This window comes from Gigantopelta aegis, chromosome 15 (genome assembly GCF_016097555.1).
Source record: "Gigantopelta aegis isolate Gae_Host chromosome 15, Gae_host_genome, whole genome shotgun sequence".
In the NCBI taxonomy this organism is placed as follows: Eukaryota; Metazoa; Mollusca; class Gastropoda; order Neomphalida; family Peltospiridae; genus Gigantopelta; species Gigantopelta aegis.
Window position 1 is genome coordinate 26,460,365 of NC_054713.1, and position 13,555 is coordinate 26,473,919.

General features: G+C 33.8%; 1 protein-coding gene across 1 annotated transcript in view; it reads left to right on the forward strand.

Moving 5' to 3' along the window:
* LOC121389656 (protein RER1-like) overlaps window positions 1-13,319 on the forward strand; it is a 49,830-nt gene extending 36,511 nt beyond the window's left edge. Inside the window, exons 4-7 of the mRNA XM_041521304.1 lie at window positions 1,015-1,114; window positions 2,572-2,650; window positions 6,014-6,149; window positions 9,340-13,319. Coding sequence (XP_041377238.1) covers window positions 1,015-1,114; window positions 2,572-2,650; window positions 6,014-6,149; window positions 9,340-9,432 — 408 coding nt within the window. The 3' untranslated portion in view covers window positions 9,433-13,319. The remainder of the gene's footprint in view (window positions 1-1,014; window positions 1,115-2,571; window positions 2,651-6,013; window positions 6,150-9,339) is intronic.
* The last annotated feature ends 236 nt before the right edge of the window (window positions 13,320-13,555 follow it).

A 13,555-nucleotide genomic window follows, 5' to 3' on the forward strand; every position in this document is an offset into this window, starting at 1 on the left:
TCAACGACAGCAGTTGCAATCGGTGCCGTTAAGTTGGGAGCCCTAGCTGTAATCAGATCTGACACATCTATTATTAATTTCTAACAATATCCCTTTAAACAAGTATTATAAGTAAATGTATATATTTAGATAATAATCTCAATGATTAACGGGCATATATTTTTATTTTTTTCTAACAGTAACTTATTTCCAATTGATCATTTAATTATTCGAAACAGTCACACTAAATAATTGGTACATTTAATTAAATTCTTCCAGTTTGGTAATCACCTATTTTAATTTTATTCTGTAACAATGGGGAACACCAGTCTTAAAATAGTTTACCATACTGTTTTACGGAAAAAAGCAAGCTCAAAAACAGTGTTACGTTTGTGTTCCTTTACCATAAGTTTGAGATGTAATGTTCAGTAAAAACTGATGTTTGACCATTTGAAAATGATGATACCTTACTGAATAACTTTGCATGTTGTTTTGTAGAGTATAATAATAAAAAATACACTATGATCAGGTTTTATAATTGAAGATAAGTTGATTGACATATATGCACATCAAATTAATAATAATGGTTTTCAGTCAGATTAATAAATTAATCCATTATACAATTAATCACTTCAGCCCTAGATACCTGTCAGCAAACTTTGAAAAATAAAACATAATCCACCATTACTATGATTACCATAAACAGTTTCTGATGGCTTCCATTAATCACAGGCAAGAACTAGGAAACTAAACCCATATGATTGGAAATCCTGAAGCTTGTTTTTAAATCTGCAAAAATAAATTGATTTATTTATTTCCATGTAATTAACATATGCTTTCACTTTTATTGTTAGAAAAAGTGTATATGTGAAAACTTAATCTTTCATTGAGTGATGTCACCATAGAAACTGAAATGATAATAATGCTGTAATGTCACAGGGAGTTAAGAAACAATTTCAAACTGATCATGCATGTACTTGTAATTGATTGTCTTTTAAATGTATTTTTCTTTATCAAATATTGTTTTCTTTTCAGGGTTGGTACATAGTGACATATGCTTTGGGAATCTACCTGTTAAATCTATTTATAGCATTCCTAACTCCAAAAACAGATCCAGCATTGTTAGATGATAATGGTAAATATGTGTATTTTTAATTTGATCTGATTTCAGAAATAGTCTTTACATTCAGTAATGATAAAGACTAAAACTTGAAAGATGGATGATAATACTGTGATGTTACTTAAAAGTTCAAATATTTTTAGAAATTGGTGACTATATCATTATATTGGCCCATTATTTATATATAAAAGTAGCTCTATGTTGCAATATTTATTAGAATCATCTTTATTTAACTTTCACATTTATTAGTCTAGAATTCCATGCAACATTTAATACAAGTTTTTATTACATACCTATTCAATCTTACTATAGTGATAAAGGCATTTTGAAACCGTGTGGTAAATTTATTTTGTATCGCACATATGTGCGATCTGGACTGGAACTTTTAAATTGGAAAGTCCCTTTTTCTTTTTACTGCAGTTAACACCTTTTATTTACTTAAGTCATATATGTTTTACAAATCACATATCATATTTAAAGGCTGCCGCAGAGTATGATTCTTAATGTTAAATGAATCCATGAAAGGAGTTTTGATCACAGATTTAACAAAGTGTTGTTATGACGTTAAATTAAAAACCGTTTTTATAAAACAACAGAAGGTATGTAATAAATACAGAACTTCACATACGTTGTTTTCGCTTCCTATTTATTGCACTCATTTATTTTGTGAAAGAACATACCAATCAACCCCTACACGGTCTCGTGGTATATATTCTTGCGCAAAATAAACTTGTGCAATAAATAGGAAGCAAAAACAACGTATTTTAAGTTCTCTGTATATATTAGAAGGGGAAAACGTGTGTACCCTAAATAAGTAAAGCTATATTACTTTATTAACACATTGGGTAGTCATAATCAGGCAGAAATTATCATGATTTGGTGTAATGTACAACATTACTGGACCATCTGGCATCGGTGATGTCATTTGTGTAATGTTCAATATTACTGGACCATCTGGCATCGGTGACGTCATTTGTGTAATGTACAATATTACTGGACCATCTGGCATCAATGACGTTATTAGTATTTAATGCGAGTTATCACAATCTGGTAAACATGCAAAGTGAGGTCACATACTTTAGAAAGCTGGCATTTAGGCCTCATTTTATTGTTAAATGTTATAATAAAATTTTATTTTTATTACAGTTATTTTAGATGTTTTTGAAATATAATAAATAGAACTTTGGTTTTTGAAAATAAATATAAGTACTCAGAACAGTGTGTAAAATAGTTTACATTGTTTTTGTATACTAGTACCGGTATGTGTACATGTAAACAGTATTGATATCGAAAATAAATTTATGTCCCTCATGAAATAATGTTCATTTGTGATAATTGAAAATTATTTGACTCAGGACATATTTGATAATTGATACATATAACTTGTTATACTCAACGAAATGCTTTGGTTTGACTTGTATTTAGATATTTTGCTTGATGTTTTCAGTGCTAATTCACTTTGTTATTTTTAGAAGATGGGCCTTCTTTACCCACAAAAGCAAATGAAGAATTTAGACCATTTATGAGAAGATTGCCAGAATTTAAGTTTTGGTGAGATACACATGGATGTTATTATTATTTTTTTAGCTTTTAATCCTGTCAGTTTCTTTGGGGGTTTTTGGAAATGATTTCACAAAGTATACTGATGTCCAAAAGAAAGTATACAAAAAAAAAGTATTTTAATTCCTTTATAATTTGGATTATGGAAATGAAATGGTGGTTTAAAATATCGCCCAATTACAACCAAATGTATCCAATTACCTAAAGCTGGTGAAAGTGTCAATTTTCATTTTAAAAAACGTGCATATTGCTATAACAAAATGTGCATGCTAAACTGGTATAAAAATCTCTTGAAACTGCACGTTAGTAACACAGTACCCGAAAGCACACAAGAAATGCCTCGTTTGTCAGCAGCACAGAGAGAGAGAGCCATTGATATGTCCCAGCTGGGAGCCACGCATGACCACATTACAAGAACATTCACTTGTACCCGTGCTACCATAACCAGGTTGATGGAACATTTTCGGCAGACGGGGCAGACAACCGACAGGGCTAGGAGTGGAAGACCCATGATTCAAGATCGTTACTTGCTCATTCTCCATCTCCTAAATCACTTCCTCCCTGTGACTACGTCAGCATCAACGGCATTAGGACATCGTATTAGTCGACAGACAGTGTCAAGACGATTACGGGAACATAATATTCGAGCACGTCGACCCTAACATGGAGTTACGTTAGCGCAACAGCACCGACATTACAGATTGATATGGGCCAGGAGGCATCGCCGTTGGCAAGTGTGAGACTGGCGACAAGTTGTATTCAGTGATGAGAGCAGGTTTTGCCTGTTTAGAGCTGATGGTCGACAGCGTGTATACAGACGTCAAGGAGAAGATGTGGTGCAGAACTGTGTCCAGGAAGTTCAAGCATTTGGAGGAGGTGGTGTCATGGTCTGGGGAGGAATCTGTGGGGACTTGAAAACGAGGCTTGTTATTATTCAAGGTAACCTTAAAGGATGTGTTGGAAAGATGCATACCCGGACCACCAACACATACCGACACTTTAACAAATGAAAAACGCGTAATTTTAGAATTAATAAAAAAACTTGATTATTCCTGCTAACTGGGGGCAGCCATTTTGTTTCGTTTTTGTGACGTCCGGTGGTATAGCTTGTGGCCAAGTGACATCAGCTCAGGTCCAACTTCTCTATTATGCACAGTGTAAACAAATGCTCTAATTTATGATAAGGCGCTTCACTTTCATCAACCTGACTTGTAAAACAACATAAATGACTTGATAGTATAATAAACTATTTAACTAAATATATTTCAATTCGCATCAATATAACGAAATGCATATTATTAGGCCTATTGGTAGGATACGTTTGAGCAAAAACGACCACTCACGATACCGAAGTGATAATTTTCTTTTCTCTGGGACTACGTAATTGGTCAGTTTTGTGATTTTAGATGGGAAAGTCTACTTAATCAAGGGTTTTACAGAATAACTTACAGTAATAAAGCTGGTAAAGTCCATTATGATTTGAGGTTATCACACAATACCCTGTGATCTTAATAAAAGAGGCACGTCTTTTTAGTGTGTCTAGACACAGTGTCTAGGGTCCGTCTAAATATACACCTGCCAATCAAGAACCACAGGTACAGGCCACGGAAAGAAAAGACCAATTAAGCAAGAAAACACTCCGACTATTATTTCAGTACGTGGGTTAATTTATATACAAAATATAATACAGTTATTTCAACACTTTGATAATGGTGGTTTATTTTGTATTGAAAAATAAACCACATATACACGTTGCTGTGTTACTGGGATATATATTATTACAGAATATTGCGATGCATCCGCAAAAATCAGGTATGTTTTGTTTCTTCAGTTCGAAGACTAATTCCTGACGTAACATGTTAGGTATTACATAACCACCAGCTTGCCAGAGGGCGTATTCACTGGGATGGTACAAAATGGCTTCACCTGTTATATATAATAGCCGTCACATTTAACCGTTTTATTAATTAACTATACGATTATACTTGTTGATATTACACAATAATGTGCATAATGTATCGTTGAATATGCATACCAGTCCAAAAGCTTTGCTTTAGCATTCCTTTAATGCACAGAGGTATTGAGATGAAGTTTTGCAACCCGTTCTGTTGCCATTTATTCAACAGCAGCCACGCGGTATACTCTTCCAGCATGACAATACTAGACCTAATACTGCAAGAATGACACAGGAATTCCTCAACAACATGAACATTCATGTTTTGCCATGGCCTGCATGTTCTCCTGATATGAACCCTATCGAACGTTTGTAGGATCATCTTGACAAACAAAGCAGAAGACGACCAGTACCACCAGCCAACCATCAGGACATGGAGAGAGCTTTAATTGACGAATGGCAACAGATTCCCCGCTAACGTCATCCGGCGCTTGACGTCATGAATGCGGCGACGTGTTGTGGCATGCATTGATGCACAAGGTGGACATACTCACTATTAATCCAATATTTAGTGACTTTGCAGACACTTAACATACTGTTGTTGAAAAGCTGTTCTGACAGTGACTTTGTGAATCATCTCATTTTGACCCTATGTGTCTTTGTAGCACAGTTTCTTGAACATTTTATGCTTTTATTGAATGAAATTTTGTTCACAATACCACTCATGAATATATATCTTTTGAACATGCAGCATGTTTTGGTTTTCTTCAGTAGTCTCTTAGAGTCTTCGTATAGTTTCTTTTGGACGTCAGTATAGATTGAACTTGAATTTGTTAAAGTTTTATGTCAGCTTTTATTTTCAAATGGGTATTGCATCCCTGGATACACGATCATAGTTTTTATTATCCTGTCCAGTGTGTCCACATAATGGGGCTCTTTATTTGTCAAAGTGAAGTGAATGGTAAATTGATTGTCAAATGGTAACTTTGCACGGCTTGAATTCAACGACAGCACCAATGTAAATTGGCATAGGTCAGGGGCTAACCAATGTCAGTGGAAGGGGGAAAAAAGAGATTTTGTGTTTATTTATTACAAACATTACTAGCCTTAGTTTAGAATTGTAGGCTCAAAATTACTGTAGGTGTCTTTGACAAAAACCTTCTAAAATTGCCTAAAGATAACAAATTCTTAATTCGAGCCTAGAGTTTGGAGTACCCCACCCCTGTCCATTGTTGTAAACTTTTATACAGAGTGGCTGTACTATTTAGACTGGCAAATAAAATGTTTCTTAAATGACCACATTGTGATAATTTTCAAGGCAATGCGCTACTTTAGAAGGCAGTTAGTGTATGTTATATGTTATACCTTTATACCCAATTTGCCATGTTTCAGTTGGTGTCTTGATATTTTAGAGCAGTTATAGATGATTTCCTGATTCAAAATGTGATTTTCTTTTGCAGGTACTCAACATCCAAAGCAATTGTGATAGGCATGATATGTACCTGTTTCAACGCACTCAATATACCAGTGTTCTGGCCCATTCTCGTCATGTATTTCATCATCCTCTTTACCATTACAATGAAAAGACAAATTAAGGTAATCTGTTTTAGTAAGCTATCAGGACCAGGGTCTTGTTCTATGAAACGAACTTAGCATTACTGTCGTCGTAAATACCTACCATCACTACGTAGTTTACCATGGACATAAATTGCAGTGACAATTTACAACTGGTACGAGGCAGTTGTAAGTCACTAACAGGTGTCAAATGGCAGTTAGGTGATAGAGCTGGACGGTATACAGTATATACCATTTGGTATCGGTATTGTTTCAAAACCGATTTATCATACCGAGCAAATTTCAAAATACCGAAATTTCGGTATTGAAAAATATTTCCTGGAAAGCACTAATAATATATCTGACTAACGCAAAATGGGTTGGTATAAATCGGACGAGAGCCTTGTGTATGGAACTGTGTATGGAAATTAGCGGGTAAGCCATAACACAGGCATGCATTTAAAGCCGAGTATACCTGAAAATAGCACTCGATATCGGTATGGTGTCAGTACCGAATACCGTACTGATACCGAGGTAAATCACCCCCAAAATACTGATATCGATACTGAACCTCAAATTTCAATACCGCCCAGCTCTATTAGGTGATGATTTGATAATTTTTACAACTGGTACGAGTCAGTTGTAAGGCACTAACAGGTGTCAAATTGCAGTTAGGTGATGATTTGATAATTTTTACCACTGGTACGAGTCAGTTGTAAGGCACTAACAGGTGTCAAATTGCAGTTAGGTGATGATTTTATCATTTTTACAACTGGTACGAGTCGGTTGTAAGGCACTAACAGGTGTCAAATTGCAGTTAGGTGATGATTGTATCATTTTTACAACTGATACGAGTCAGTTGTAAGGCACTAACAGGTGTCACATGGCAGTTAAGTGATCATTTGATAATTTTTACAACTGATACGAGTCAGTTGTAAGGCACTAACAGGTGTCAAATGGCAGTTAGGTGATCATTTGATAATTTTTACAACTGATACGAGTCAGTTGTAAGGCACTAACAGGTGTCACATGGCAGTTAAGTGATCAATTGATCATTTTTACAACTGGTACGAGTCAGTTGTAAGGCACTAACAGGTGTCAAATGGCAGTTAGGTGATCATTTGATAATTTTTTAAGACCGCTACAAAATACCTTTTATGAAACTCGATGTTTGATGGAAAATATTTTAAGCCATACAACTTTCACACAAAATCATGGGAGATAACTCTCATGCAGGGGTGGGGAAAAATAAAATTGTCACATTAGTGATTCGAGTGAAAAAAACCCACCCCACAAATTGTATATATTTTACATAATGGAATAAATAATATAAAAAAAAGGAATAAAAGTTATGAATTTAAATCCCATATATATATATATATATATATATAAAGTACGAGTAGTCAGTACTGTGTCCTGAAAATTAATAAAAGATCGCACCGTTGAAGCGTTTGACAGCCTGAGCTAGCACATGTTTAGACAAAGAGATTAATAACGTCATCACTGATTGGATGAATTTGACCTCTACTGGCTCTAGAGATAACCAGTACATGTAGCTGTTCTGCTTACTCCCACTTGTTAACAAAAAATTGGAAACCTTTTGTTAATTTTAAAATCCTTTATAATTATTGGATAGACTACATTGAACAGTCAACAATAAATACATTTATAGATTATTTCAGTATATTTTGTGCTATTTCAAGCAGTTTATATTGCACAAAAATCTCTTGCTTCAGACTTGGACACTCGACCCGACAAAGCTCCGTACATAGGTGTTGATTGTAACCAGTTGCAAACTCTGGGTCCTTTGTTTTAATTGGAGTGTAATACCTTGATGGCTCTCTCACCAAGAATGGTGTTATTGTTAACGTCCGTTTAATCTCTTGACCGGCTCAGCAACTTTGACAAAATTAATGTCTGCCTAGTGGCTGTGGATTGACACTACTGTAGGTCCGACTTCAATGACTGATGATATATACTTAGGCAGACTTTAAAATCACAGATGTCTGAAACACAAGCCATATTGACCACTATTTATTTATTATTTTAAATCATGCATGAGATACCGATGTCTGGGCAGGCCGGTCCACTTGACGGGTAAGAATTTGTGCCAGTAATAGAAATGGACAGGTGCTTCGGACCAACAAGAATGACAAAAGTGGGACTGGCAAACACACGTTTTTAAAAAATACTTTCGATCTCAGAGATCGAGAATCGGTCCCAGACCGGGAAGAAAGGGCTTTTCCTTACTCCTGCTCTCATGTGCTATGCGTCAGGATATTATCGCTTCATTAATAAACTGGCAAAGTTACATTGTAGATGTCCAACACCAACAAATACATCCAAGCTGTTCCAAACATATTTTTAAATTTCTTTGCACAGAAGATTTTAATATTTTAATGACTAGAGCAAAGTTGCTTTTTGGAACGATTGTAATGCTTACAGTTGCCAGCCATAAAACTCACCGTAATTCATTACAATTAACCTTAGTTACGATTATTTAGTGGAATGGGGCCCAGGCTGTTTAATGTTGTCACATGCATGTAATTTGGATTTGTTGCCATAACATTGAAGTCTCAAGATTTGATTACAGACTTGAGACCAGACTTTGAAAGTAGACTTGAGTTTGGAATAGTACAGTGCCTGTGCACATAATTGGTGCCCTTTGTCAGTCCTCTGACGTGTACCATTTTCTATGCTAAAATGTATTGCATTAAATGTAGGCTTTCTTGACAGAAAATGGTTTGTCAGCACATAAATTTTTATTCAATCTTCTTTTTTGTTATGTGTGCAAATATTTAATTATTATAATACTTACTAGGTTCATTAGATTTCAGTGCTTTGAATATTGTCATCAGATTTCAGTAGAAGAATATAAACAGTAACTCATGGAAGGAAGAGACTGTGAAAGTCGACACCTGCACCCATGACAGGCGGGTGCTACAACAGCTTGTTCTGAATGTGCTTGTTAAAACCTATTACCTGACCTGACCTCAACAAGGGAGATGGTGGTGATTTGGGGGGTGGGGTGGGGGCAAGCACTCCAACTCTAATGGTGAGGTCCTTACCCTATGTGTTATCCCATCCCAATTGAAAAAAGAATTAATAACTCTTCCTCTCTCTCCCCCCCCCCCCCCCATCCCCAATATTGCTGGCATTTTTGGTGTTGTATATGAAAATATGTAAACTGAAAATGAATTTGACTGTTGATAGTTTACATTTTTATTTTCAGCACATGATTAAATACAGATATATACCATTTACACATGGGAAGGCGAAATACAAGGGCAAGGAGGACTCTGGTACGGTGGTGGTGTCCAGTTAAAGTGTGTGCTGGGTTCTGTTGGAGAGTCATGTGTTGAGCCTTCATGGCAGAACCCTTTGTGTGAGGAGCAGTTCGCCTTTCTTCCAGAGTTGTCTTACCCGATGTCAGACTCGACCTATTACATACTTGTGTTTTAGCAATGGATCACTCCAGTGTTTATCTTACTGCCACAAATTGGAATAATGTCAAACGGTTATTTTTGGTAGAATATTATGTAAGTCTAAGAACTGGTATTATGGTTATGAATCCCTTTGTCCTTGCTAATCTTGGCTCATATTGTATTTTTCACACTTAGTACATATTTAACATTTTCACATCATTTCTAGAATAAAAATAAACTGTACATCAGTTGTAGGATATTTTTGTTTTTAAAACCTGTCATTACTGTTATATATCAGTGCAAACTAATAGAAATACATTTAGGAATTGTTTTTTAATTTTTTTTATCAAGTTTTAAAATTTTAAATGGAAATTTAACATTGAAAAAGTAAAAGTCTATCTTCTCTTTGAGTTTTGATTGGATACTTCTGAACCTTAGTATAAGTATTTTTAGGGGTGAATGAGAGATATTTATGAAATTTGTTATTCTTAAATTTTAAATAGAAATTTAACTGTTTAAATTTGAAGTGTTATCTTATAGAATTTTAATCGAATAATTCTAAAACATGGTACTAACTATAATTCTTTGGGGCAGTCTTAACAAACTAACAGAAATATTATTGAATTTCTATTAAATTTAATATTTGGTGATCTTTACAAATAAATTAATTATCTACTAGTGACAAAATTGAAAATTAAATAGGCGTCTGTTTCAGTCATGCATACCAGTCTTAAGAGAGCCATCTTTTTATGCTCCTTAATCATCTGTCGTATAAACTGACCTGTCTAAGGAGCTTTTTTTAAAATGCCATCTTTATATACATCTGAAATCATTTAAATAAATATGTATTACAAAATTATTTGTATTCTGCATCCTCTTAAAATCTTGAATCGCACAGTGACAAAGTACAAGGTTTTGGGTTTGTATATATATATATATATATATATATATATATATATATATATATATATATATATATATATATATATATATATATATATATACATATATATATATATATATACATACATACATACATACATGTATATATATGTAGCAGGGCTCGAAATAGCGATTTTAAGTTGCATATGTTACCATGGTTTCATATCTGTGCCTAAATTTATTGCTTTAGTCACATCGTGCAACCTGAACTTGAGTCATTATTCTCTTACGATTTACCTCTACCAACTGCACAGCAAAAAAGGTCAACTTGTAACATGTAACACAGACATTTTAATGTACACATGGTCTTGTGCCTCTCAGGTATTAGGCTACTCCATGAAAAGTACTTGTAATCTTGTCTTTGAAAACTGATGACATTCGCTTGATTACAGTACATGAAAGTAGATTTGATATGATATGCAGGTGATACATCAAGGTACTGGCAATTTTAATTTGTATGTGCACATCAGAAACATAACTGTCTTCTAAACCGTGCAATTTATACATGCAACAGTGTTGCATAAGTTGAACATACTTCCATAAATAAAAGTTAAACGTTTATTAGAGTGTCATAAATGCTGTTATTTTCACATTTTTATTATTCAAAGTTTTTTTCCTAAATAAATGTTTTGTTCCTATTTTTTTTAAGTTATGACACGCTGTTACTTTCAAGTTCTGTGTAGCAAAATTGAATTTGACATATAGTTCTGCATTGAGGAATGTCCACATGCCTGGTTTTTTGTGTTGGTGACAAGTCAATTGTTCAAACAACTCATCCGACCAGACATGGCTTTATTAATTTATAAAAATAGTTTTTACTTCTTGTTTCAACCTTGATTGTTTCTTTTTCTTTCTTTTTACTTTTCAATATAATATTTCAAAAATAAAATACTAACTGATCAACTAACCTATTGCTAAAATAATGCACAGCAGTAATTATGTTTACAACACGACTGGTATATCAAAGGCTGTGGTATGTACTATCCAGTCTGGGATTGTGCATATAAAATATCCCTTGCTACTAATGGAAAAATGTAGCGGATTTTCTCTTTGACTGTCAAAATGACCATATATTTGATATCTAATAGCCAATGATTAATAAAAAATCAATGTGCTCTAGTGGTGGTTTTAAACAAAAGAAACTTTAATTATGGTTACATTGGAACAGTTTCATAATAATAAAGGACAAAATTCTTGTATAATTGAATTTGATACCATCAGTGTTTGGATAGTCATAAATTACAGGGCTCCTAGAATTTTTTTTAAATCCACTAGCCATGGGATCAGTGATTTAAAAAAGTTACTAGCCATGATTAAAAATTCACTAGCCCTACTTTACTTTAAGTTAATACAATTTTACTAAATAATAGCAATAATCAGATATGTCACCTAAAGATGGAGATATTTAGCTTAAAACCACTAACTTTGGGGTTGGGGTCAGGATATTAATATTTACAAAATAGACTTAACTACAACATTACACACGCACAAAAATTCACTAGCCGTCGGGCATGGCAATAGTAGTTATTTACAAGCCCAAAAGTGTATATCACTAGCCATGGGAGTGTAAAAGCCCTGTAAATTAATATTAATCTTAATATAAATTACATCTTTAAGTAGATTAATGTTAAATAAAATTTGTATGAGTTTATTTTAAAACATTGAACTTATGAGTTACATTTCTTTACAGCCCAAATTTCTTCTCTTTTTTTTGGTCACATGATTTCATTGCAGATACCTTGAGTATTTGATTAATATGTTATTATTTAAGATATATTGAAGAAGCTACATGATAGATTTCTGTTTACTGTTAATAGTAGGAAAGTGGATGCATGTTGCTCATCAGTCTCCAGACATTCGGATATTTCATCAAATGCATGTTCACATGTGTTCTTCGTATGGTTGATACAGTATGAAAACAAAATAAATCATTTAAGTTGTATTTTGAAAATAGTGCCACAAAAGTATATGTTAGCTAGTCATCTTAGTTGGCAGTAGACAACGTTTAATGTGGCATCATACAGGCTTAGTATATTAATTGGAACCTTAATACCTTTTACTATAGTTTTAGATCTCTTCTATAAGCGGTTTTTCACTTTCTGAATTTTGTTTTTAAAACACCACCACTGGAACAGTCAATAATGCTATTGGATGTCAGACATTTGATCTTACTGACATTCTACAGAGAAAACCTGCTACATTTTCTTATTAACAGTAGTCTCCTTCTTCATCAGTATTACTAGGGGGTTGGGGAGGGAATTGGTGGCCATGTATTCATTACATAAATATTTTTAAAATTAACGTTCTGTTCAGTTTATTGTAAGAGATATTCCTTCAGGTTGTGTTCTACCCATTGATCATCTTGTAGTACTGTGCACAATAATGTATCATCCAAGTCTTTATGTTGGTGTTTTCTTACAGTAACTGATGGGACTTACAGTCATAAAATCAGGTGACTGTACAAGTCTGCGAGTTATGTTGTTAATATAATATACGGCATACTCTATCTTGTAACATATTTTGTAGGCCGGGCATCCATGTACTGTACATAATAAACAGATAATATTTATCACTTTTGACATGTAAATTACATGTACATAGGAAACCATGAACTCTGGTATGTGTATATAAATATGTAAATACAATAATAAAAACGTTCGTGTATACTGACTGGAGGAATTGGTGTAGACAAACTGTAATAATTAAGAGATATTCAAGTTTGTAGAGAATTTAATTTTTTCTATCTTTTCTTTTTCTTTTTTTTTTGCACATATTTGTGTATATTATTTGTACATGTAACATTTTGCTATAGGAAGTGTGTTTGAATAAACCATGTTAAAACAAACAAAACGTCTTTTTAAAAATTGTTCAGCCATAACAGCACAATATGAAAAAAATAGCACTCTCTTACAAACTCTTAAATGTAAAAAAGTTCACTTGTATAATTGGCTCACTGTTAACAAAAATTATCATTGGAAGGAAGCTTATAGAGCTCACTAGCAGTGTTTGGCCTAGGTGCGATTGGTTGATGAATAGATTACTCTCAAAGGAATCGTGGGAGGTGGGTACGGCAGAGTCTTT